The following is a 26,084-nucleotide window of genomic DNA, read 5'->3' as shown; positions in this document are numbered from 1 at the left end:
CCAAATGAAAGTTCAGGAAAAGATATTGTGTGTTCCTTCCCTCCCTCCCTCCCTCCTTCCCTCCCTCCCTCCCCTTCTCTCTCTCTCTCACACACACCCTTTTTCTTACCTAAAATGAGAAGCTTGATTTAGAAGACAGCTGTAGTCATCGGGAAGCTCTATCAAACTATTTCTTTTTCTTGGGTACCTAGAAGCATAGTTTAAAAGGCAGTTTTATATATAACTGAACAGAAAAAGCTGAAGAATGCTTCTGGGCATGGTGCATTTTCTTATCTAAAAACTAGGGTTGAGGGCTGGAGAGATAGCTCAGTGGTTAAGAGCATTGCCTGCTCTTCCAAAGGTCATGAGTTCAATTCCCAGCAACCACATGGTGGCTCACAACCATCTGTAATGGGGTCTGGTGCCCTCTTCTGGCCTGCAGGCATACACACAGACAGAATATTGTATACATAATAAATAAATAAATATTTTAAAAAATTAAATTAAATTAAAAAAAATAAAAACTAGGGTTGAGTAGGGCACCTTTAATCCCAGCATTTGGGAGGCAGAGGCAGGCAGAGCTCTATGACTTTGAGGCCAGCCTGGCCTACAGAGTGAGTTCCAGGACCGTCATGACCACACAGAGAAACCCTGTCTTGAAAACAAAACAGAACAGAACAGAACAACATCATAACAACAACAACAAAACCTCAAAAACAAATAATGGGAAGGAATACGAAGGTATATATATATGTAAGGGCAGCCTAGTCTACAGAGCGAGTTCCTGGACAGGCTCCAAAGCGACAGAGAAACCCTGTCTCGAAAAATAAAAAAAAGGGGGGCAAACTAGGGTTAAATATATTCTAACCATGGGCATATCATCAATTTAATATTTTCAGAAAAAATAAAAAGAGAAACATTAAATGAACTATGTTAAGACTCAACGGTTTTAAGAGATGTTAAATATAAGTATCAAGGAGCTGAGCATAGTGTTGCACACCTTTAATTCCCAGCACTCAGGTTTCTGAGTTCAAAGCCAGCCTGATCTAGGCAACTGTGTGTGTGTGTGTGTGAAGGAAACTCCCAAAACTCTTGGAGACTAAATGAGATACTGAAGTTAAGCAGAACATGATTAGCACTTGATACATTGTGGCAAATGTTAGCATCTATTCACTTTATGTTAGAGATGGTAATATGTAAGCCTAAGGAAGGTCATCTGAGTAATATGGGATTCTCTTCCTAGATATCAATCAATTTACATTTTATAATGTTTTAGAATATCTAGAAAATATTTATTTCTGTATACAGGTGTTTTGCCTGCATATATGTCTGTATACCACGTCCATGCCTCCTGCCCAACTTGATAAGAAGCTGGAGCTAGAATCATAGATGCTTGTGAGCTGTCATGAGGGTGCTGGGAATCAAACCTAGGACCTCTGGAAGAGCATCTCTCCAGCCCCTCATTTTACAATTATTGATTCAGCTACAAATAACCCTTCTCTAAGACTAAGCCTGCCTCATTAGGAATCTTTTTTCATCAGGCATGGGCACATGCTTATAACTCCAGCACAAAGGAAACTGAGGCAAGCAGATTTTTCAGTTTGAGGCCAACTTGGGCTATGTGCTTTGTAACAGTTCTGAGCTAGCTGGGGTTACACAGTAAGACATAGTCTCAAAAACACAAGGCAAACAAACAAAAGAATCTTTTCTTCTTCAAGTTTCCTTTTTCTTTTATTTTTCTAAAGATGAGGTCCCATTCTGTAGCCCAGGTTGATCTCAAAGTCAATGTGTAGCCCAGACTGGCCTCAAATAAATGGCAATCCTAAGTCCATGCCCCAAGTGTTAGGATTGCAGGCACAAATCATCATGCCCTGTTTCCTCTTTATATCTCTTTAAGGAATTAATGGTATATTCTATATATCATATTTTATGCTATAATAGTTTTAGTTTTATGTATATAACTAAGACTGAGTGTTACTCATAATCAAAGACAGTATGCATGTGTTATCTCTTAAATTTCTCAGAATATTTCAGTACCCTCCTGTAGAAAGGTATTTAAAAGGCATAAATAAAGAAAAAAAAACTGGCCTTACGATGGTGGTACATGCCTTTAATCCCACCACTCATGAGGCAGGCACAGGTGGACTTGCCTCTGAGGGAAATGTAGACTTAGAACCATAACTCAGAAGAGAAGAGGGCCGACAAGCTTCTTGTTCGTTTGGAGACAGTCTCATCTCATTAAGCAGCCCAGTCTGGCCTGCAACTCTAGCTAACCTTTCTGCTTCAGCCTCCTGAGTACTTGTATCATAGGTACATGAGATCATGTCTAGCTTCTCAGGTCGGAGAGATGGCTCAGAGGTTAAGAGCAGTGGCTCCTCTTCCCAAGGGCCTGGGTTCAATTGCCAGCACCCACATGGTGGTTCATAACCATGTCTAACACCAATTCCGGGAGATAAAACACCCTCTTCTGGCATCCACAGGCACCAGGCGTGCACATGAAGCACAGAAACACAAAACGTACACATAACACAGTAATAAAGTCTATTTTTAAAAAAGCATCTCTCTTGACAGTGGTGGCACGTGCCTTTAATCCCAGCACTCAGGAGGCAGAAGCAGACAAATCTCTTAACAGCAGCCTTACAGAATGAATTCCAGGACAGCCAGGGCTACACAGAGAAACTGCCTTGAAAAAATAAACACAAAAAAAGCTTCTCTTTTTTTATTTGTGAGGTTAGCTTCTAAGAAGGGGGAAGTCTAGCCAGCTGTATTTACATCTTTATTCTGGGGGGGGGGGGCTAGTTTATATGAACACTATCTTTAGTGTACTAGTAGCTCCCAGACACAAGCTCCTTCGCCTTTTGACAGGCAGGTACCAGTTTAAGGAAGATTTTTCCAGTGGAGCTGGTGGTTCTGACAATTCAGAAGGAAAGGATAGCCATTCCAAGAAAAATTGTGCAGCAAGAACCTGATGTCTGGCAAAGACCAACAGATACACAGGAAACAATGAGCTAAGAAAAAGGGGACAGACCAGAAATGAAGACAAACCGACCAAGCACTTTGGAAACACAGCAGGATGCGGGAAAAAGGCTGAGACAGGAAAACCAACCTGACCACAGCACTCTTCTGCTTCAGAGAGCTGAGCACGGCAGGATCCGCACACCACCTGCAAGTGAAGCCGAGAGTGAAGGAGGGTCGACACAGGAGCACCACAGACGGTCAGGCTCTCTGCTATGTGCATCAGCCGTTCTCGCCAATTCTGTATCTTCATGAGTTTACATCTTATCCCTTCCTCTCCCGTCCTGACTCTCAGACCCCTTCTAAATTCCTTTCCAAGGGTTTTCTCAATTACAGTCTTGAGACCAGAAACCATCTACAAATTTAAATGAGAGAATTTAATACCAGAAGTAGCCATACACATGACAGCTCGGTGTGGTGCACTTGCCTGGCTCAGGGTCCTAGACTCGATCCTCAGACTAGAGAAGAGGTGGAGGATAAGGGTATATGGCAACCTTGACACAAAAAGGCAAGAAAACCTTAATACTGCCCCAATGCTGGGAGAGTGGGAGGAAAAGGGCATCACTGTCGCCCTGGGTAGGGATCACAGCAGGCCCCCGAGGCCGAGAGGTAGCAGGGCTACCTCCTAACTTATGTCCAGCCCTGCTGCTGCCTCCCACTGGCTAAATCTACACTGAAGCCGAGTGACATGAAGCCAAGGAGATGCTGCCTGCAGCGCTCTATGGAGCAGGGCAGACACCAGGCAAGCAGGATCAGGGATAGCACAAATGGTAGGAACTTTCTTTTTTCACTAATTTTTAATATTTAAAGTAAAATAGCACATCTAAAACTTACTTCCAGAAATATAAAAGTAAAATTTGTAAAATCTTTTATAATTGTACTAAAAAAAAAAAGAGAGAGACATTAATCCTAAAAACAATTCATTTTAGCTGGGTGGTGGTGGCACACACTTTTAATCCCGGCACTCAGGAGGCACAGGCAGGCGAATCTGAGTTTGAGGCTAGCCTGGTGTACAGAGTGAGTTCCAGGACAGGCTCCAAAGCTACAGAGAAACCCTGTCTCAAAAAAATAAAACAAACAAACAAACAAACAAAAAACTAAACAGCAACAAAAAGAAATTAAGAAATTAGGAAGCAAACAAACAAACAAACAAACAAAAAAAACTGACCCAGAGAACCTAGGCCAAGAGACTAATAGCAGGAACAGGCTAGTGGTCACCAGGTTCCCACCCAGGCACAAGAAAGAAAAAGTAAGGAGGATAAAGAAAATCATGGAAGAAGGAGAGTTAAGAGTAGTATGGTGAAACTGACTCTAAAACTGTGCAGGGAGCCGGGCGGTGGTGGCGCACGCCTTTAATCCCAGCACTCGGAGGCAGAGGCAGGCGGATCTCTGTGAGTTCGAGACCAGCCTGGTCTACAAGAGCTAGTTCCAGGACAGGCTCCAAAGCCACAGAGAAACCCTGTCTCGAAAAACCAAAAATAAAAAAATAAAAAACCTGTGCAGGGGCAGGAAGAGCGGAGGCTGTGAGGTGCCGTGAACAAGAAACACACACGTCTCTAGAACATTTCAATGCTAGTCTCTGCTCTACAGATGCCTGTCTATCTCCCGGCCAGGCTTCTGACATGTGCCCTACCACACTCATAGTTTTGTACACAGTCTGGATTCTTCTTTTTCTATTAGACAAAGTCTCATATACTAAGAACTGGATTTGAACTTGTTACATGATCAAAGATGACCCTGAACTTCTAAATCTCTTGCCTCACTTCTAAAATCCTGGGGTGTGCTGTGCCACCATGCCTGGTTTAAATGGTGCATGGGGCTGAATAGAGAGGACTTTGAGCATGCTAGGCCAGAACTCTACAAATTGCGTAATATCACAAGCTCAAATTTGAACTTCTTTGATTTTTTTTTTTTTTTTTTTTGAGATGGGGTCTCACTATGTAGCCTTGGATGATGGTTAGACACTTACAGAGATCTGCCTGCCTTCCTCTCAGGTGCACCAAGCCCAAGGTCTTTTGATTCTTAATTATGCCTACTCCTTAAGCATATGGATTAGAATGTCTGTACGTTTCTACCTCTGCAGTCAATGCTAATCAATTGAAAAGTGTGGTAAATAATTGTAATTTAAAATGTTTTCAAATGAAAAGAAAGGCACTATGGTCCCCATTTGTAACTCCAGCATTTGGAAGACAGATGCAAGAGAATCAGGAATTCAAGGCCATCCGCAGCTAAGTAGTGAGTCTTAGACCAGCCTGGGGCTATATTAGACCCCGTCTCAAAAACATAAAACAAACATTTCGAATTAAGTCCTACATGAATCTGAGGAAGAATAGAGTTTCAGGTAAACACAGCAAAACCCTGTCTCAATAACCAATCAAAAAGAAAAATAAGCATAAAAAATTTTCAAACTAGATAGAAACCCATCAGTCACATTTCCCCCGCACAGTACCTCTGCAGTAAAGGCCTTATGGTATCCCAATATTCCTGGAAAAGCAGGAATAAATTTGTGGGCAAAGATAGATAGCTACAGAGTGCAGTGTACTCTCCTTCAGCAGAATCTGCAAGAAAATAACAAGATATATTTAATAAGCACACTATTTTGATCTACTCAGTGTTAACAGAGCCCCTCCTGTTCACGCTCATTCCTATCATCTGCTGTGCAAAACAGTGGGTGGCAAATGAGCCACAGTGATTCTTTTACAGCAGAATCTGAGTCTCCCCATCAGACGGCTTCTTTGACTAACCACTATATTCAGTATACAATACAAAGTCTTTTCTTCTGGGGGTGTGCTGAGGATAGAACCCAGGGACTGGGGGCGGGTAATACCACTGAGCTATACCCTAGCCCACAAAGCCTTTATTGTGGCTTAAAGACCCAGGTGAGATGCATACATCTGGCTACCTCCTGGATTAGGCTTCCAGCCAGAATCATATCTTCACCGTTCTCTTACTCTGCCAAGCAATACCTCTGCATTGATTTTCTCTTAAATAGAAACATTCTTCAACTATCCAGCTCAATCCCATATGCAGTTCTTTGTTTAATGTCTCCTTGGAGAAATGTCTTCCTTTGACTACCTATGTCCAAGGGTTCTGACTCAGGCCATGATCAGTTTTACTTTTCTTTGCAGGACTCAGCCCATTTGGTATTATATCATGCATATTTATGCTTCTTTATATTTGGCTCCATTCCTAATGAAAGAAAATGCTTTATTTTTATTATAGATAAGAACATGAACTTTCTGTGCATGCAAGCAAGAGAGCTGTATTGGAAATTACTTGTAAAGAAACATCTTATTTTTTAGAGAACCTTGACAAAGTTTGATCACATCTCACTTATTGAAGAGTTCAAGATAAAGAGGCTAACATCTAGTAAAGACGACCTCATCGTTGTACTCTCTGAGGATAAAATGATTCTCTAGACAATTCTGGTCACTTTTAAAATTCTGGCTCTTACCAATAGAACACAGGAAGGACACTTCCTCTACTTCATTTAGATTTAAAAATGGGTAAAAGAAAAAGAAAGCGATGCTGTTAGTAAACATTTATGGTTTCTGTTGCTCAGAAGGCCTTTTGGATCACTATTTTAATTCTTAAATATAGCTATATGTTCCAAAACCAACCCAAATAAAGGTATATAATTAAGTCATCTTGCCGGGCGGTGGTGGCGCACGCCTTTAATCCCAGCACTCCGAGGCAGGCAGATCTCTGTGAGTTCGAGGCCAGCCTGGTCTACAAGAGCTAGTGCCAGGACAGGCTCCAAAACCACAGAGAAACCCTGTCTCGAAAAACAAAAACAAACAAAAAAATTAAGTCATCTTCCTGCCTGGACAAACAGTTCTTTTCCATAGAGGTAACAAATATCTTTAATTTCCTGTATATCCTACAGTTATATTCTCTATACGGGTATTTTATTTTGATATCTCACTTGATAGCTTTAGAAGGCCTGGAACCAGGCTGCCTTCAAGCTAACGGAAATCTGACTGTCTCTGCCTTTCCGATGCTGGGATTAAAGTATGTGCCACCACATCCAGCATGCACACGGGTATTTTATTTTTTAAAGCTGTGCACATGCCTGTGCATGCTCATCATCCTTGGTGTCATGTGGAGGCCAGAGGACAACTTTCAGGAGTCGTTCTTTCTACTTTGTTAAAGCCAGATCTGTCTTGTTTCTGCTGCTATACTGGGAATTCCAAGACAGCTGGCCTGTAGGCTTCAGGGTGATTCTCCTGTCTCTGCTTCTGTTTCTTCATAGAAGTGTGGGGATTACAACTACTTGCCATTGCACTTAGATTTTAGAATCTTATTATATATATAGTTTTTTGAGACAGGATTTCTCTGTAGCTTTGGAGCCTGTCCTGAAATACGTTTTGTAGACCAGGCTGGCCTCCAACTCAGAGATCCACCTGCCTCTGCTTCCCGAGTGCTAGGATGAAAGGCGTGCGCCACCATCACCCGACTTAAAATCTTATTTACTTTTTACATTTATTTATTTACTGGTGGGGGTGGGGAGAGGCATGACTATACCACAGTGTGCATATTGGGGGTCTGGGACAAGTCATAGGAGCTTGTCTCCTTCTACTAAGTGGGTTCCAGGGATTGAATTTATGCAGTCAGGCTTGGCAACAAGTCCTTTACCTGCTGAGCAATCATGCAGTACTGTATTCGGCTTCTAATTTGAAATGCGAGGACTGAACTTGGCATCAAGCTTGCACAGCTGTCAGTGTCACCGCTGCATGCTCTCTCTAGCTCTTTGAATGCAAGTTTGTTTGTTTGTCTGTTTTGCTTTTAATTTTTGAGACAGGGTTTCTCTGTGTAGCCCTGGCTGTCCTGGAACTCACACTGTAGACCAGGCTGGCCTCAAACTCACAGAGATCCTCCTGCCTCTGCCTCCCAAGTGCTGGGATTAAAGGTATGTGCCACTATTGACCGGCACACGCAGGTATTTTAATAGCTCAAGGACTTTATACACACGGGAACTGAGAGCAGGATTTGCAGAATATGAAACTCCGCTGGATTTTGGCCTCACTTTTAACTACACCTGGGCAGAAGCAGAAGCGGTTTCACTTGCCCTGTCTGTCTTATGCTGAAGACAAGAACAGTGAGGACGAGCCTCCATTCCCTGCTGAGTTCAGTCTCCCACTTACTGGCAAACAGTTCTTCAGGGGGAGTCACCCCAAGTAAGTAGTGGAAAAACAATGCGGCACAGCGAAGATAAGGGGTGATGCCATTCTTCAGTGAGACCCACAGGGACCAGCCAGAAGGGCCACAGCCAATGAAGCTAAAACACAATAAACCCAGAACAGAGCGTTTATTAGATTGCAAACACAAGCCCTGTTAAAATCACATTTAGTGACTTAATTTCTAAGCATTTTTTAAAAAGTTTTTAGTTAGCTAATAGCCTTGGTGTATACATTTTCTAAAGGAAACATCAACTTTTATAATATTCACTGGGTAGGGTTTTTACTTCCCTCCCTTTTCTATTTGGATTGCTAGGCATTGGAACTGGAGCTCAGTGGACATTAGGCAAACACTGCCAAGGGCTAAGCCCCAACTCTACCAGAGACTCTTAGCATATCAGTACTCCCTCTTCCTTAAAAACAAAGCAAAACAAAAAGAGAAAGTCAATTTAAAAAAAGAATTTTAGAGTATCTCCCTGCAATGTGAACTTATCATTTTTCCCCATTGCTACAGTGATAAAAGAAAAAAAAAATCCACCCTTGCTATGAAATAAAGGGAAGAAAAACTTAGTAAAAAGTGACTGGAGGGGACTGGAGAGATGGCTGTTCTTCCAGAAGGCTCGGGTTCAATTCCCAGCACCCACATGGCAGCTAACAGCTGCCTGTAACTCCAGGATCTGACACCCTTACATAGAGGTACATGCAGGCAAAATACCAACATACGTAAAAACAAACAAATAAATAAAAGTGACTGGATTTGCTAAAAAATGAATACATTCCTAGTGCCTATATTAAAACTGGCTGATGATCTGTAGGGAAATGAAAACACTGCATATAATACTGCAAGAGCGCAACTCAAAGTGAGTCCTAGTGTAAATTATGGACTATAATTAATAACAACATGTCAACGTTATCAACTCTAACAAATCTACTACCATAATATACAACGTGTGTAGGGGGATAAAAGTGAACACTTTTATTCTCTGTTCAATTTTCTTGTAAACTTGAATTGGCTGTATAAATTATGTATGGTACAGTATATGCACATTAAAACATACATGCAGTTACTAACAAAGAGATCAGAAGCTTTTAACTGTTAACAAGTACATTCACTGAATAGTCACTGTAACAAGGAAACTTATTTTCTACTTTTATTTAAGTTCTCAATACTGCCAATTGTTAAACTGTTTTCATTCATGCCTGTGTTCCAAAAACAGCTTAAAAGTCAAAATGCTGTCAACCTCATTTGAGTCTCAAATACAACAAAGAGTTTTCTAATCTACTACCTTTTATTTCAAGGTAAAAATTGAAGTAAATTTTCTTTACTATATGCCCATCCTGTAAACAAAATTACAAAACTATAAAAGGCCTTATCTGATTTTAAGGCAAGAAAATGGCTGTAAGGTACACCGCCCAACTCCTCAGGACACCGAGGTGGCCTGGCCAGTGGACTGCTACTCACCCGTCCGTGTGCTGTGAGACTTCCGCAAAGAAAGCAGCTGCACATCGAGCCTCCTCACAGTCCTCTTCACCCTGAGCAAGGGAGAGCCCTGAGAGAGATGTGCAGGAGGATTTAAGAATCTGCTCTCCAATCAGCATGTTTAACCTCAAGTACGTGATTCCAGAACATCCTGGAGCCCCTTTATCCCTTCCATTAAGCCCCTCAGCGCCAGTTTTACTGTATAGAAATGGAGATAAAAATGCCTACCTTGCAGGGCCCTATGACAAATTGTTATGGCACACTTGAGCAGTCATAAAGTTACTCTGAGAGAATTGACATCATATTGCTAGTTCTTTTTAATTTCCATATAAAGAAAAGTTGCCAACAGGGTTGATAAGATGGTTCAGTGGGCAAAGATACTTACTACCAAGTCTGACAACCTGAGTTCTGTACCCAGGACCCATACAGTAGGAGAGAACTGACTCCTGTAAGTCGGCCTGACCTCCACATGTGTGTGATGGCACACAGGCATCCCTTCCTTCACAAATAAACAAGTGAGTATAATCTATTTAAGTTAGAAACATATAGTAAGTTTGTAGTGATTTTTTTTTCATTCAAGTTAAAAGAAGGTTAGTGCTACTTACTGGTAGAATGCATGCTTACACGTCCTAGACCCTGGGTTCAGTCCCCAGTAGTGAACATACATACAAAAAGCACAATAACGCCAGGCGGTGGTGGCGCACGCCTTTAATCCCAGCACTCGGGAGTCAGAGGCAGGTGGATCTCTGTGAGTTCGAGGCCAGCCTGGTCTACAGAGCTAGTTCCAGGACAGAAACCAAAAGCTACGAAGAAACCCTGTCTCGAAAAATACAAAAAAAAAAAAAAAAGCACAATAATTTTTAAAGTATGTATATGTATGTCTGCATGTGGGTTTGTGTACATGAATATGTGGAGGAAGTAAAGTGAATTTTTAAAATTATTTATTTATTTATTGTGTATACAGTATTCTATCTGTGTGTATGCCTGCAGGCCAGAAGAGGGCACCAGACCTCATTACAGATGGTTGTCAGCCACCATGTGGTTGCTGGGAATTGAACTCAGGACCTTTGGAAGAGCAGGCAATGCTCTTAACCACGGAGCCATCTCTACAGCCCAATAAAGTGAATTTTACATAAGTGAAATGAATTCAAGCAAGCCATTTAATGAGTTTGACAAATGCACACAAGTAATGAGATTGATTTGTTTACCAATGAACCAAGTAGGGAAGAAGAAAAAGCACCTGCTATTTAAGCAGATAACTTGTCTTCTGATCCCCAACACCCATCTAAAATCTGGGCTCTGGCTACATATGTCTATGACCCTAGAGCTGGGGTTGAGCAGGAATAGGCAAATCCCCGGAGCTTATTGTCTCCCCAACCAGCCTGATCGATGAGCTCCCAGTTCATTGAGAAAGCAGCCTTGAAACTAAGGTAGAGAGTGCTTAGACACACCTAACATTGACGGTAGCCTCTACAGGCAGGCACACACACACAAATGTGAATATAACACACACTCACACACACACACACAAACACACACATGAACTTAATTGCTATGGAACAGTTTCGGGTTCACAGCAAAACTAAGCAAAAAATATAGAATTCTATATATTTCTGGTCGCACACATGGACTATTTCTATTATCAGTATCCAGCACTGTTCACTATAAGTATATTAGTAACAGTTATTTTGACCAAAAGTCCATACTTACAAACTGATTCTAAAATTTAAGCCTAATGTCATGCCCCATGTCCTATCACCTAGAGGTAAACGAAGAGGACAGGACTGCCAAGAGTTTAAGGCCAGCCTTGGGCTACATAATGAGTTCAAGGACAGCCTGACCTAGGGCGAAACCCTGTTTTAAAAAGTAGTAAGCCAACGGACAGTAGGAGAGCCCACCAATCTTCCAGAGGACCTGGATTCAGTTTCTAGCAGCCACTTCAGATGACCTACTACAGCCCTGTACTACAGCCTCAGAGGATCTGATGCTGCTAGCCTATGCAGGCACCAGCATTCAGTACGCAAACCCACACGCAGATACACATTACATAATTAAAAATAATAAAAATAAATCTTTGAAAAGAGATTATGCAAAGAGGCAAAAAGTCCTAAAAGAGCCAGTTTAGTATTGAAGAGTAGAATAGGGTTGGAAGGCTAACTTCACCTGACTCAAGACTATTTCCCAAGTTTACACTAAGGTTCACTCATGATGTTCCACATCCCATGGGTTTGGGGAAGTATATATACATATATTATACAGACTAGCCTCACTATCTCTGTGCCTTTCTACATTCATGGAAATCACATTTCCATGGAAAACCCAGTTCTGCCTTCTCTAGAATGTCTTGTAGTTGGACCCATAAAGCACCTTTCACTTTGGCTTCTTCAACTCCATATATACATATATGTATTTTCAAGACTGGATAGTTCATTTCTTTATAGAGCTGAATTATGATATTCCACTGTCTGGATGTACTACAAATTATTTATCAATCATATAATGTCTATCCTGGTTGCTTCCAAGTTTTCCCTATCAGCATATGATAAAATTATATTTAGTTTTTGTTGATTAATATTCTCTCTCTTCAAAAATGAACCCCACGAATGTAGTGTCCATGGTGGTCAGAAGAGGGAGTTGAATGCCCCAGAACTGAAGTTGCAGACAGTTGAGAGCTACCGTATGGGTACTGAGAACGAAACCCAGAAGAGCACCAGTGATGTTGACCACTGAGCTATCTTTCCAGGTCCCTCTAAGATGATTTTTTTTTTAAAATCTGCGTTTTCTTTAAATTACTTGAATTTTCAGTAGGTTTTATTGGCCAACGTTATCTAGAACCAAGATTCATGTATTTTTTATAGTTTGCTGGTTTTTACATTACATATGTGATATATGGGATGCATGTGTTTGTTTGCGTCCACTTGCACATGCATGTGCAGGTATGCATCCAACAGGAAGCCCAAAGCTGATATTGAATGTCTTCCTTTATCACGTTCCACTTTATTTATTTATTGGGGCAGGGTTCCTCACCAAAGCTGGAGCTTGCCAATTCCAGCTAGTTTAGCTATTCTGTTTGTTCCATGGATCCCTTGTCTCTGCCTCCTAAGTGTGGTACCACCCCATCTGCCTAGCTTCTGTATGGGTTCTGGTCCTCATGCTTAGACTTTATCCACTGAGCCATCACTCAGAACTTCATTTGCTATTCATGACTTGACTCTTAAAGGACACTTAGAACTTGAAAATGTATATTATATTCATGTGACTGGAGTCATAATTCAAAAAGCATTCAACGAGTACTTATCAGGGAGAACAAGGTTGCCAGATACTTGAGGCTAAGGAGTGGTTTTAAAATATGATTGTTCTCTGTAATCAGGTAACACATTTAAGGGAGGAATGGAAAGAAAGGAGAAGTGGGGTGAGGAGTGGAATTAGCTACAAATAACTGAAATAAAGTAACCATAGCCATGTTACAAGGTAAGCAACATACTATCCTTGTAGCTGAAAGAATGGGTTCCTGGAAGTCTTGATGAAGGCAGAACCTGTGTGGGTAGGAATAAACTTGGAGAGACATTGACAATGAGAATTTGGAAGAAAAGAAGAAAAACAGGTCCTAACAGTCCCTCCACACATCTGAAGAGTAGCTGGAAATTAGATGATCAAGTATCTTAAGCTAATTATAATTAGCCTCTCATAACTTACCCTGCCTTGACCCATTTAAATATATACCATGATTAACACAAGCGTAATTCATTCTGTCAATAAAGCATGGGTAAATGTTACTTAGAGTCAACACAAACTGAGAAGGGAGTCTTACCTGTGTCTGCTGTAAGAAGTATCTGAAGCATGTGTGCCATGGTGATCAAATGGAAGAGATAAAGGTGGTTATATGAAGAACTAACAGATGAAGGCTGCAGGTCAACGGTGTCATCCCAGTACAAGGATGGGAATGCTAACACAGCACCTACCTATGAAAAGAAAAGGGGCATCAGCAGGATAACAATGAAAGGCCAAGACAAACCAATCTCCTAACTAAATGTAAAAGGTACCAAATGACCCAGGGCTCTTTTTTTTTTTTTAAATAACCACCATAATTTTCCCAGTTATATTCAACAGAATATCTTAGAATATAATTATAATATACCATTAATGGTAGAGAAAGGCCATCACCAAGCCAGTTAACCCTTTGCTGAGTCTACTTATTGTAGGCCAGATAGTCATTCTCTCCTTCAGAACAGTCATTCTGAAGATTCTTTATTACAAACACTTAGAAGCTCTTAAAAAATACTGATACACAGGCTTCATCCCAACCCAACAAAACCAAACTCTGACGTAAAGTCCAATTGGTAGGATTCTTTTTAAAACTCCCCAGGAGGTTCCAAAAAAAGTCAGCGTGGACAGCTACTGGAAACAGGCTTAGATTATGAAGTACAAATGAGGGGTTGGGATTGGTTAACCCAATACCCAGAAAATCCATGGTTTCAATTTTACTACTATTTTCTTCACTGGCAGGCTTAAAAGAAAAAGATTATTGCAAGGATAGGAAAATTCTTCATAAAACTCACAAGAGTTGCTACCTGTCCACGGGTATTTTAAGGAAGCCTGCATGTACTTAGCGCATGGTCTCTATCACTAAATAACTAATGGCTACAGCTTACATGGTAATACATGACATAAGATATAAATAGTTAGAAAAAGGGAGTGGTAAGGAGCCATAACAGATTGTTAACAAATACAATCAACTGCAAGATCAATTACAAATTTAAAAAGAAAATGTGTTTTCTTTTTTAAAAATAATTTTGATGTCTTGGTGAAATCTGTAGTATTTTCAGAAAGAAAGGATAAGACACTAAAAATGGCTTGGCAAATAAAATTTTACTATTGTGAACAGCAAGCATGAATTTAAATAAGAAAAACATGAAATTACAAACTTGATGACTTCAAAATAATTTTATTGAACACTTACCAAAACATGAAATAGATCTACAGATAGAAGGCATGGTGTATCTTCTGATTGTAGGTTAGGAAAAACAACTGAAACAGAAGTTAATGTAATTCAGTCAGTAAGGCAAAAATGTACTTGAATAAAATGCAAACTGGAAGCATTGAATGAAAATACAATGTGGCTAGAGAGACCAGAGAAACTAGTATATCACACTTCTAAGATATGGCTGTCATAAGAAAAAGGAAACTGGGGGGCTGGAGAGATGGCTCAGCGGTTAAGAACACTGCTGCTAATCCAGAGGACGGGGGCTTCAATTCCCAACACCCCCATGGCAGCCCACAACTGTCTGTAACTCCAGTTCCAGGGGACCTGACACCCTCACACAGACATACAAGCAGGCAAAATACCAATGTACATTAAAACAAACAAACAAGAAAAATTAAAAAAAGAAAAGAAACAAAATCCATTAACAACAAAAAAATAAAAGACAACCTTCCTGTACAGAATTAGATAACACATTATAGACAGCCTGAATGTAATATATTTTTATGAAAATATCTCGGAGCTGGAGAGATGGCTCCGCAGTTAAGAGCACTAATTGTTCTTCCAGAGGTCCTGAATTCAATTCCCAGCAACCACATGGTGGCTCACAACCACCTATAATAAAATCTGGTGCCAACTTCTGGCCTGCAGGGATACATGTAGGCAGAACATTGTATACATAACAAATAAATCTTTTTTTTTAAAAAAAAAGAAAAAAGAAAATATCTCTTACACTCAAAAGGTACTAAAACACATAATTGAGTTAATAATATGCCTTGGATTCACTTAGGACTTGCCTTTTTATCTTCCCTGTTTATTTAGCCTACCTTTAAGAGAACAATATAACAACCAACAATAAATGCCTTAGGTTCCCTCAGTATCCAGCTTTTACAACCAAAACTAATGCATTATGTAACTTCCATGCCCCTGACCCAGAGAGCAATACAAGTGTGTAAATATGTGTTATGGCAATCATTCAAAAACAGCAAACATGTTGAAAGTGATCTTATACAACAAATACCTCCCATATATACTGGAAACAGCACATGGATATTGCTTAATAACACTATGTTTGCAGTACTGAGTGCTTTGGGGTCATTTGGAATCAGTTGCATAAATATCCCTTGTAAAGCTCTTTTTTTTTTTTTAAATAATTAACTTTATTTTATGTGCATTGGTGTAAAGGTGTCAGACCCCCTGAAACTGGGGTTACAGACAGTTGTGGGCTGCCATGTGGGTGCTGGGAATTGAACTCAGGTCCTTTGGAAGAGCAGCCAGTGCTCTTGACCACCGAGCCATCTCTCCAGTCCCAAAGCTCTGTTAAAGATGTAAAGTATCCCTTATTTCTTCCCCATGTATTTCTGTCCTGTTCAACAAACACAGAATGCAGCCCTTTATTAGGAACAAGACATATAGCAAGAGAGCCAGACATTATTAGGTAGGTATAAACAGACAAGTCAGGAATTATAAGCTACAGACAAATGGAAGACACAGGGAGAAAAGCAGAAAATTCAATTTTAGGCTTATAATCCTGGCAAAGGAGAAGAGAGAAGCATCCTTGGGGCTCACTGGCCAGACTGATTAGCTTCAGGCAAATGTGAGACCCTGTCTCAAAGAAGATCACCTTTCTAAGGATGACATTCTAAGGTTGCTGTCTGACACCCATTCACACATGTGTATACGTACGTACACACACAAACACATTTCAAAAATAATCACTATACACCAACACAGGTCTCTACATTTCTCTCAAGTTTTCTGTCAGTCATTTCAGTTCAAACCTTGTCCTTGCCCAAACCAGACAAATTCCCTCCTTAGTTCTGCTGTTGCATCTGATGCATGGATTGTCTCTAATTTTAACTTCCTCTAATTTAAACCCCTGTAATTAGTTCAGAACATCATTACCCAAAACTTTTCAAACATTCCCAATAACTAAAAAAAAAAAGACCCTGTATTCTGGGGCCTTGAGAGATGGCTTGGTCTAACCAAGTACTTGCTACACAAGTAGTTTGAACTCCAGGATTTACATCCAAAAGCTATGTGGGGTAGAGTGTCTTTGTCCTCAGTGCTGACAAGGGTGGAGATCACTGGGGCTTGCTGGGCAGTTAGCCTAGCCTATGTGGCAAGTTCCAGCCACCAGGAGACAAAGATGAAGATGAAGAAGACGAGGAGGAGGAGGAGGAGGAGGAGGAGGAGGAGGAGGAGGAGGAGGAGGAGGAGGAGGAGGAAGAGGAGGATAGAGCAGCCTTCACCCCATAGCCAGACAGAAGAGACAAACAGGGCCCTACATATTAATATTATCAAGAAGATGTCTAATGATATAAACAAAATAATCCTAACCCTACTACCTACTATACACTGACGCATTATATACTTTATCAACTATTTACAATACATTTTTTTTTCGAGACAGGGTCTCTCTTTGTGTATTTCTGGCTGGCCTTGAACTCAAAGATCTTTTTGTCTCTTCCTCCCAAGTGCTGGAGTTACAGGTGGGCACTACCATGCCTGGCTATAATATTCTTTTTTTGTTTGTTTGTTTCAAGACAGAGTTTCTCTGTTGCTTTGGTGCCTGTCCTGGAACTAGCTCTTGTAGACCAGGCTGGCCTCGAACTCACAGAGATCCGCCTTCCTCTGCTTCCCGAGTGCTGGGATTAAAGGCGTGTGCCACCATCGCCCGGCCTGCCTCTGCCTCTTAAGTACTGGGATTAAAATGGTGTGCTACCATGGCCAGCTCCAAAAGTATAAATTATTTTTTTCTTTCTTTTTCTTTTTGTTTTTTTCAAGACAAGGTTTCTCTGTGTAGCCTTGGTGCCTGTCCTGGAACTCGCTCTGTAGACCAGACAGGCCTCAAACTCACAATTTCTTCTGTCTTTTGAGTATTGGGATAAAAGGTATGCACTACCATTGCCCAGCTTCAAAAGTATAAATTTTTAAAATAATATTGCAATCATTACGGGGTAATTGTGAATCCACTCATTGGGGCAAGTGTGCTGTAGGCATCTGGATTTCATTATTGAGCATTCAAAATCAGTACAGTATGTCATTTCCTCATAAATATACTGCATAAATGCAGAAAAATACATATACGTGCTATCACAATAATTGACAAGTCCCTACCTGACAGGAGACGAACCAGATGTTTCTGTATCAGGACCTGAGGACAGGTAACCCTCTGTGCAACCGCAAACTGCATTAATGCCTTCAGACCGTTATGCTAGATTGTGAGAGAGGTAAGATAAAATGACGAGGGAAGAACACAGAGTTAGATCAGGACAATAAACAGCCAATCCTAGCCTACTATACACCGATGCACACTTGATCAACTATTTACAATACTCTTATTTTTCTCTTTCTTTCTCTTTCTCTCTTTTTTTTGAGACAGGGTCTATGTATTCTTGGCTGGCCTTGAACTCAGAAATCTTTTTATCTCTGCCTCCTAAGTGCTGTAGTTAAAGGTGGGCACTACCATTCCTGGCTACAATATTCCTAATACAAAAGAATGTTTTATGATCTCACTATACTTCTCATTTTTCCATTAAAAAGAAATGTTAGCCATGGTAAGAAAACATGGAACAACTGAAAACACCTTCTGCTTTCAAGAAGCAGGATGTGACCTACAGGGACATGCACTGTGGACTGTCAGAAAACCAGGAGGGAAAGGCAGTGTCCAGTCAGAGGCGGCAGTCTAGGGAATATCAACAGGTGTCCATCTTGCTTTCGCAGGGCTAGGAGCACACTTTGCAAAACAAAAAGCCAACAACATAGCTATCAAGGTGTATTTCTTGATTCTTCAGGGATATTGGCAAGAACTGAAGAGACAGGCAAGAATTATTATTATTATTGTGTTGTTGTTATTATTATTGGTGATGAAAGTTTCATTAAGAATCTCATGTATGCTAGGCAAGCATTAAACACACTTCTTGAATACTTACTAGTTACCAGGGCTGCCTGATCTTTTAATTTAAAAAATATTATTTATTTATTTTGTGTGTATGCACATACATTTGTGGAGGTCAAAGGATAACTTGTAGGAGTAGGTTCTATCCTTCCAGGTGTGTCCAGGATACTGAACTCAGATCACCAAGCTCAGTGACAAGTTCTTTTACCCACTGAGCATTTCACAGACCCCAGGGTTGTCGTGTGTGTGTGTGTGTGTGTGTGTGTGTGTGTGTGTGTGTGTACTGGTATGCCCATGTGCAGATTATTTTGATCAATTTGTAACAAGCTAGGGTCACTGGGGAAGAGGAAACCTAAGTTGAGAAAATGTCCCCATTAAATTGACCTGTGGGCAAGCATGTGATACATTTTCTTTTTGAGACAGGGTTTCTCTGTGGCTTTGGAGCCTGTCCTGGAACTAGCTCTGTAGACCAGGCTGGCCTCGAACTCACAGAGATCGGCCTGTCTCTGCCTCCCAAGTGCTGGGATTAAAGGCGTGCGCCACCACTGCTGGAGACATTTTCTTGATTAATGATTCCTACAGCAGGTAGTGCTGCTCCTGGGCAGGTTGGTGGTCCTGAGGTAAGTAAGAAAGCAAACTGAGCAAGCCATGGGGAACAAGCCATTTTGGTCAAAGCAATATAAACTTAGCGAACAAAGTCTGTATGTGTTGGAGCACATGCAGAGGTCAGAGACAAGTTGGGTAAATTTGCATCTCCTTCCACCATGTCTACTCTGGGGATCAAATTCGGTCTGTCAGGCTTGGTGGCAAGTGTCTTTACTCACTGAGACATCTACGCTGTCCTGCATGTCTGGTCATTAACTCAGTATGAGTATCTGTCTAGAGCAGAACCCATTAATATTCAGTGGTATATGACGGTGAAGCATCAATGAGGGGGAGATACAGGATGTGTCTGGTTTTACGGCAGGAAAGCAGCCAACTTGCCTGGAATCTAGGTGAATTACATTTAATTATGAAACTGAAAAACCTGACCATGTTTCCTGACACGGCAGTATGCCCCACGCCCCAGCTCTGCTGTTTACAGAAGAGAGATTACATGTGCTGCAGTGATAAACAAGCTACAGAATCCCCTTTCTAAAAAAGTATCCCAGAAACTGCTGAATTCTATTGGAATATACATACCTGCCTATTTTGAAGTGCTCCAAATAGAGGTTTTCCTTCATCTCCCAATAGGTTTTCTTTAAAAAAAAAAAAAAATCCAAAAATATTACAAAATTCTATATTTTGCTTGTGGGTTTTCTTTTTGAGACAGCGTTTCACTATGCACCCATGCTGGCCTTACCCTGAGTAAATACACATCAATGCACTGTCCTATACTCAGGATTTAAGTCTGATAGTTCGTGAGCAACTCCTAAAATCTATCCTGGGACTGAGGCAAGAACGTTTTGGAGAAGAAAGTGTGTATATGTTACTCAAGGCAAATTATGGCATACTGAATTGGTACAAAAGGAATTTAGTGATGAAAATGTACATCATTAAAAACTGACCAACGTGGAGAGAGAATGGGAGGAGAGGAGGGAGCAGAAACCTCAGTCAGAATGTTAAAAACAAAAACAAAAAGCAAAAATGTGACTAAGAAAATGTGTTGAAGAAGAGAAATGAACCTGGCCTGGATAAAGATGATATGAAAGAGACATTCTACATCTTCCGTGACACCTCGCTCACTTACAGCCTCAGGGCTTGCTTCCCTCTGCCACCCCCTGGGAAATTTCCAAAGCAGCAAAGCATTTGACAAGTTACTATTTAGACCTGGTTTTGATATCTGTCTCTCCTGACCACCTCGTACATCCTCGTCCAATAATTTTTTGTTTGTTTGTGACTCTGGTCCTACTTTCTTCTTCTCTCAAAGTACAGAACAGCATTCTGAGAAGTCCTGAGCTGACTGTGTTCATACGCATTTGTTCTAGATATAACGTTGTCATGTCCACAAGGTTTGACTAGAGTGCTTAATGCTATCCTTCAAAATATTGGTCAGTCACACAGGGTTACTGTGATAAGTGAAAAGACAAAACTATAAAACATTCCCAGAACCACACTAATACACTCAAATACTAGTGGTCCTCAAATACAGCAACCTCTCCCAAGGCATCATCAATGTAAGTTTGTTCCACTTTTTATTTTACTTTTAAGTAGGCTTTACCGATGGCCTGGACAGTGAAAGCACACGTGCTCCAGGTCATCATGGGCACTCGCGGGTCCAGTTCATCAGGAGGCACTTTCAGTCCAATTCTGTAAATCGTTGTGGCAAAGAGAACGACCATTTCCTTGATACTATTAGAATATTTCACCCTAAAAACAAAATAAAAAGAAATTTGTACAGTATTTTAGAAAAAAGGGCTGCTTCCCGAGACACCCCATTAAATCCAAAAGCAACAGAAACAATTCATTCCTTCAGACATTATGTTACTCAGTGTCACCCAGCTATGGGATGCCAATGTCCACATGCAGTTGTGGTCCCTCTCCTCAATTAGTCCTCTCAAGAAAAGCCCTCACTGGGGTGGGAGAGATGGTTCAGAGGGCAAGAAGCACGGGCTGTTCTACCAGAGGACCCAAATTTGAATCCGAGCACCCATATGGAGGCTCACAACCCTCTCTAACTCCAGGCCAGGGGATCAAATGTCCTCTTCTGGTCTCCACAGGCATCAGGCATACATGTGATACACAGTCGTACATAAAGACAAAACATTTATACACATAAAGTTAAAAAAAAAGCCCACAGATCCAAGAGTGTGCCTCATTAATGTCATAAGTGGTTCTTAATCCACTTTAGTTAACTATCAAACTAAACATCAAAAGCCAGGCAGTGGAGGAACACTCGGGAGGCAGAGGTGTGCCATGGCACCCACTTGACACACTCTTTAGATACTTACGAAGACTGAACTCCAAAACTCAGGATGGAATGAAACTCAAAAGTCGAATCTCCCATTCCTTGATTAAACAATACAGGAACTGCTGGAGCCTCTCCTTATACATTAAGAGGAAAAGAATAAAAATCATGACTAAGTTAGTCTAACACTATCTAGCTGTTTAAGCCATACATGATCCCTTTAGAAATGCAAGTAAGCAGTAAATAATCTCTCCTAACCTCTCTACATACATACCATTGAGGCGATGTTCCTTCTACATATAAATGCCACACACTTTTCCCTTTAAAGGCATCATACGGTGCTGCTCTCTGCATTTTACTTTCTTACCTAATAGGTAATGAGTATTTTGCCTCATGGGTAACTTTCCTTATTTCATTTTTTTAAAAATAATTTTTAAAACTGCATTTGTAGGCAGATCTCTGGGAGTGTGAGGCCAGCTGGTCTACAAAGAGAGAGCTAGTTGAAGGACAGTCAAGGCTACCAAGAAACCATGTCTCAAAAATCCAAAACTGCATTCGTAGTTAATTTAGTGTGTATATGCATGTTCCTGTTCATGTGCACGTGTGCCACATATGTGGTACACGTGCAGTCCAGAGGACAACTTGTGGGGCTTAGTTCTCTCCTGCCACCAAGGAATGTCGTCAAATAAAATTTTAAAACAGGATGTGGTGGTAGCTATACACATCCAGTACAGACAGATTTCCATAAAGAGAATAGGCAGAATGGCCTCAGGCCAGGAGCCAGACAAGATTGCAAGAACCCTTCTTGAACACACAGAACCAAACAATACAAACTGAACTTTGCCTTCATTTATTGATTTATAAGCTAATAAAAAATTTCTGCACTAAATACTGTATGCACATGGTAGGATATATATGATTGCTTTTATATGTATGTATACAAGGCTCATGAACCCATGTATGTGCATGAGGAGGCCAGAGAACAGAAAGCATCTGCCTCTATGACTTTCCACCTTAAATTTAGAAACAGGATCTCTCACCTTTTTGGCCTTCAGCCTCCTAGGCCACTGCTCCCTTCCCTACAGCACCAAATGTAGATAGATGCTCATACAGAGCAGACACTTCACTCACCAAGTCACCTCCCTAACCCTCCTCAGCAAGCTCTTTAGTGATCTTTCAATTATGTTCTTAAGCATATCTTATAGCAATACCTGTCACTCAGCTGTAAAACATAAGTACATAAGGTAACAGCTTTAATATATTTTTGTTATTAATATTAAGGCAGAATATTTCATAATATTCTGTTTCCCAGTTGAAAAATGATTAAACTTAGTAAATTGAGAGCCAAAAAGCCTTCATGCAAAATTTCTATTTCCTGATAGCCAACAAAAAAACTTGGGAGGCAGAGGCAGGTGGATCGCTGTGAGTTCGAGGCCAGCCTGGTCTTCAAGAGCTAGTTCCAGGACAGGTTCCAAAACTACAGAGAAATCCTGTCTCAAAAAAAAAACCAAACCAAACCAAACCAAAACAAAACAAAAGAACAAAAACAAACAAACAAAAAAAACACATCTTAGCCTCTGAGAGCACCAGACTCACTGTAGTGCACAGACACACATATAGGCAAAAGTCACAAATATAAATATAAAAAAATTAAACATTTAGAAACAATTTCCACACATCTAGTACAAACAGATTTCTACAAACCTTTACTGTGCTTCATTTTATAACCTGATATCCTGGCAAGAACAGTCTGTATCCACCGTGCCAAGGTCAAGAGCTGAGCAAGGGCCTCTGCATTCTCACTAGAAAAAAAAAAGACATTTAGAAATGATCAGTTTAAAGTCAATCTGCAGGGCTAAACTTGTAGAGTCTTTCCTTTAATAAATGGGTATATTAAAAACATCAAATTCTGTGGGGCATAGTGACATAATCTTTAATCCTAGCACTCAGAAGGGAGAGGCAGGCAGATCCCTATGAGTTCAAATCCAGCCTGGTCTACATAGTGAGTTCAGGCCAGCAAGAGATAATAAGACCTCATCTCAAAGAAATAAATGAGTAAAATTAAAGCATCAAGCTTACTTAGATCATTAGCGTTGTAGGTCATGGAAATGTGACTAAAAAATATAGTTGGCACTATGACTAAGGCATAACCATACATCTATGACTGAGAAGAAATAAAATACCAGTAAACTGAAAATATCACTGTGCTTACTCATCAATGTGATGTCATCGACAACCTGATTCCTCCACACTCAATCTACAGGACTCAGGTTTTTCTTCTTCTTCTTCTTCTTCTTCTTCTTCTTCTTCTTCTTCTTTTTTTTTTTTTTTTTTTTTTTTTNGCTGAGTCCTTGAATTTTTTTTTTTTTTTTTGGTTTTTCGAGACAGGGTTTCTCTGTGGCTTTGGAGCCCGTCCTGGCACTAGCTCTGTAGACCAGGCTGGTCTCGAACTCACAGAGATCCGCCTCTGCCTCCCGAGTGCTGGGATTAAAGGCGTGCGCCACCATCGCCTGGCCAGGTTCTTCTTTTTTTTACCCCCCTTGGTTTTTCGAGACAGGGTTTCTCTGAAGCTTTGGAGCCTGTCCTGGAACTAGCTCTTGTAGACCAGGCTGGCCTTGAACTCACAGAGATCGGCCTGCCTCTGCCTCCTGAGTGCTGGGATTAAAGGCGTGCGCCACCACTGCCCCGGCACAGGACCCAGGTTCTAATATCCCAAGTTGGTCACTTCTTTCCACCTCCATCCACTACTCTCCTGGAAGTCCTACTGCCCCTCACATGAACCACTTCAGTGGCTTCTTAATAGTTCTTTTCCGGTTTTCACTGGATTATTTGGTATTTTGATATCTAGTTTCTGAGTTTTTTTAATTGTCACTATAGAAACTCCATCCAGCAACTGATGGAAGCAGATGGAGAGATCCACAGTTGAGCCCTGGGCTGAGCTCCAGAGTCCAGTCAAAGAGGGAGGAGTGATATAATATGAATAAAGGGGTCAAGGCCATGATAGGGATACCCACAGAAACAGCTGACCTGAACACAGCAGGGAACCTCTGTCCTCTGAATGTGGATGTCAGTTGTGTGGTTTAGGCAGTCTGTGGGGCCACTGGCAATGGACCAGGATTTATTCATAGTGCTTGTACTGGCTTTTTGGAACCCATTCTCTTTGGAACAATACTTTGCTCAGCTTAGATATAGCAGGGAGGTCGTTGGTCCTGCCTCAAAATGATGTGCCAGACTCTCTTGACTTCCCACAGGAAGCTTTACACTCTCTGAGGAGTGGGTAGGGTGTGGGATGGGGAAAGGTGGAGGGAGCGGGCAGAGGAGAGAGTGGGAACTGGGATTGGTATGTAAAATGAGAAAAGATTGTTTTTTAAAAAAATTAAAAAATATTTTTAAAAGAATCCTTTTCCCTTATACTTAAAAAAAATTGTTTTTGTTTGTTTGTTGGTTGGTTTGGGTTTTTCAAGAGAGGATTACTCTATGTAGCCCTGGATGTCCTGGAACACATATGTAGAGCAGGCTGCCCTCTTTGTCTCCACAGTGCTGGAACTAAAGGTGTAAGCCACCATTACAGACAAATTTTTGTCTTATTTTTTCCCCAGAGCTGAAGACCAAACCCAGGGCTTACCATTGATTACATTCCCATTAGGGGCCTGTGCTTTTGATTCTAAATCAAGCTTCCTCTGGAGAAAAACAACTGTTCATCCCTCACTTGGATCTGAAAGATGAGCTGCCTGAAAACCCTGTATTTAGTGTCAGGCACTGGCCAGACTCTGGATTTCTTTGGTATGACTCACAGTTCAGCAACTCATACTATGTTATTGTAAGCTTCTCCTTCATGGAATGCATGCTTCATAAAAATAAGACTATGAAATAATAATTCATTAAAAAACAGTCTTGTTTTAAAGAAATATGTATGTATGCATGCATGTATATATGTATGTATGCATGTATACGGATGTTTTGTCTGCATGTACATCTGCACAGCAGAAGAGGGCATTGGATCCCCTGGGAACTACAGTTATAGCTGATTGTGAGCTGCCATGTGGATGCTGGGAATTGAACACAGGACCCAGCCAAAGTTCTTAATCAATGAGCCTTAATCTCTCCAGCCTCTGAAAGGGCAGATTTGAAGGAAATAAAATATAAAATGAAGTGTGCTGTATTTGAATACCTACCATAAATTTGACCTAAGAAATCTTTTTGGTTCTCAAAAGTGAAAGTGTATTATGACTGGTGATGACTTAAAAAACAAACAATTAACATGAGTTTTAGAAAAAAAAACTTGTGTGTACATGATGTGTATGTATAAATATTTATGTGTGTAAGTGCAGGTGTGAGCATGCCACAGTACATGTGTAGACAACGGAAGACAACCCTTTGTTGTTCGCTGGTGCACACACTGGGCTAGACATAGACTTGCAGACGTTCTCCTATCCCAGGTCCCATCTCCGCATAGGAGGCTGGATTGACAGACAAATACTAAAAAGACTAGCTTTTACATGAATTCTAAAGATTTGAACTCACATCCTTCTACTTTCACACTATGATAAATCTATTGTAAATGTTTTATATCAAAATGTTAGTTTTGGTGCTAGAGATGGCTCAGCAGTTAAGAGCACCTACTGCTGTTGTAGAGGACCTAAGTATAGTTCTTGGTACCCATA

General features: G+C 40.8%; 1 protein-coding gene across 2 annotated transcripts in view; it reads right to left on the bottom strand.

Moving 5' to 3' along the window:
- Ubr1 (ubiquitin protein ligase E3 component n-recognin 1) overlaps positions 1-26,084 on the bottom strand; it is a 122,416-nt gene that overhangs the window by 8,864 nt on the left and 87,468 nt on the right. For both annotated transcript variants that reach the window (XM_050133464.1, XM_050133468.1), the window contains 12 exons: positions 23,125-23,222; positions 21,464-21,557; positions 20,734-20,882; positions 19,716-19,771; positions 17,753-17,849; positions 14,612-14,679; positions 13,463-13,613; positions 9,634-9,721; positions 8,139-8,272; positions 5,444-5,552; positions 3,086-3,142; positions 110-187 (listed from right to left, as the gene is read on the bottom strand). In XM_050133464.1, the coding sequence (XP_049989421.1) occupies positions 110-187; positions 3,086-3,142; positions 5,444-5,552; positions 8,139-8,272; positions 9,634-9,721; positions 13,463-13,613; positions 14,612-14,679; positions 17,753-17,849; positions 19,716-19,771; positions 20,734-20,882; positions 21,464-21,557; positions 23,125-23,222 (1,179 nt within the window). The remainder of the gene's footprint in view (positions 1-109; positions 188-3,085; positions 3,143-5,443; positions 5,553-8,138; positions 8,273-9,633; positions 9,722-13,462; positions 13,614-14,611; positions 14,680-17,752; positions 17,850-19,715; positions 19,772-20,733; positions 20,883-21,463; positions 21,558-23,124; positions 23,223-26,084) is intronic.

The sequence above is a fragment of the Alexandromys fortis genome, unplaced genomic scaffold, assembly GCF_014885135.2.
Source record: "Alexandromys fortis isolate MF-2015 unplaced genomic scaffold, M_Fortis_MF-2015_v1.1 scaffold_6, whole genome shotgun sequence".
Lineage (NCBI taxonomy): Eukaryota > Metazoa > Chordata > Mammalia > Rodentia > Cricetidae > Alexandromys > Alexandromys fortis.
Note: the sequence above shows the minus strand (reverse complement) of the source record. Positions and strands in the feature narration are given on the sequence as shown.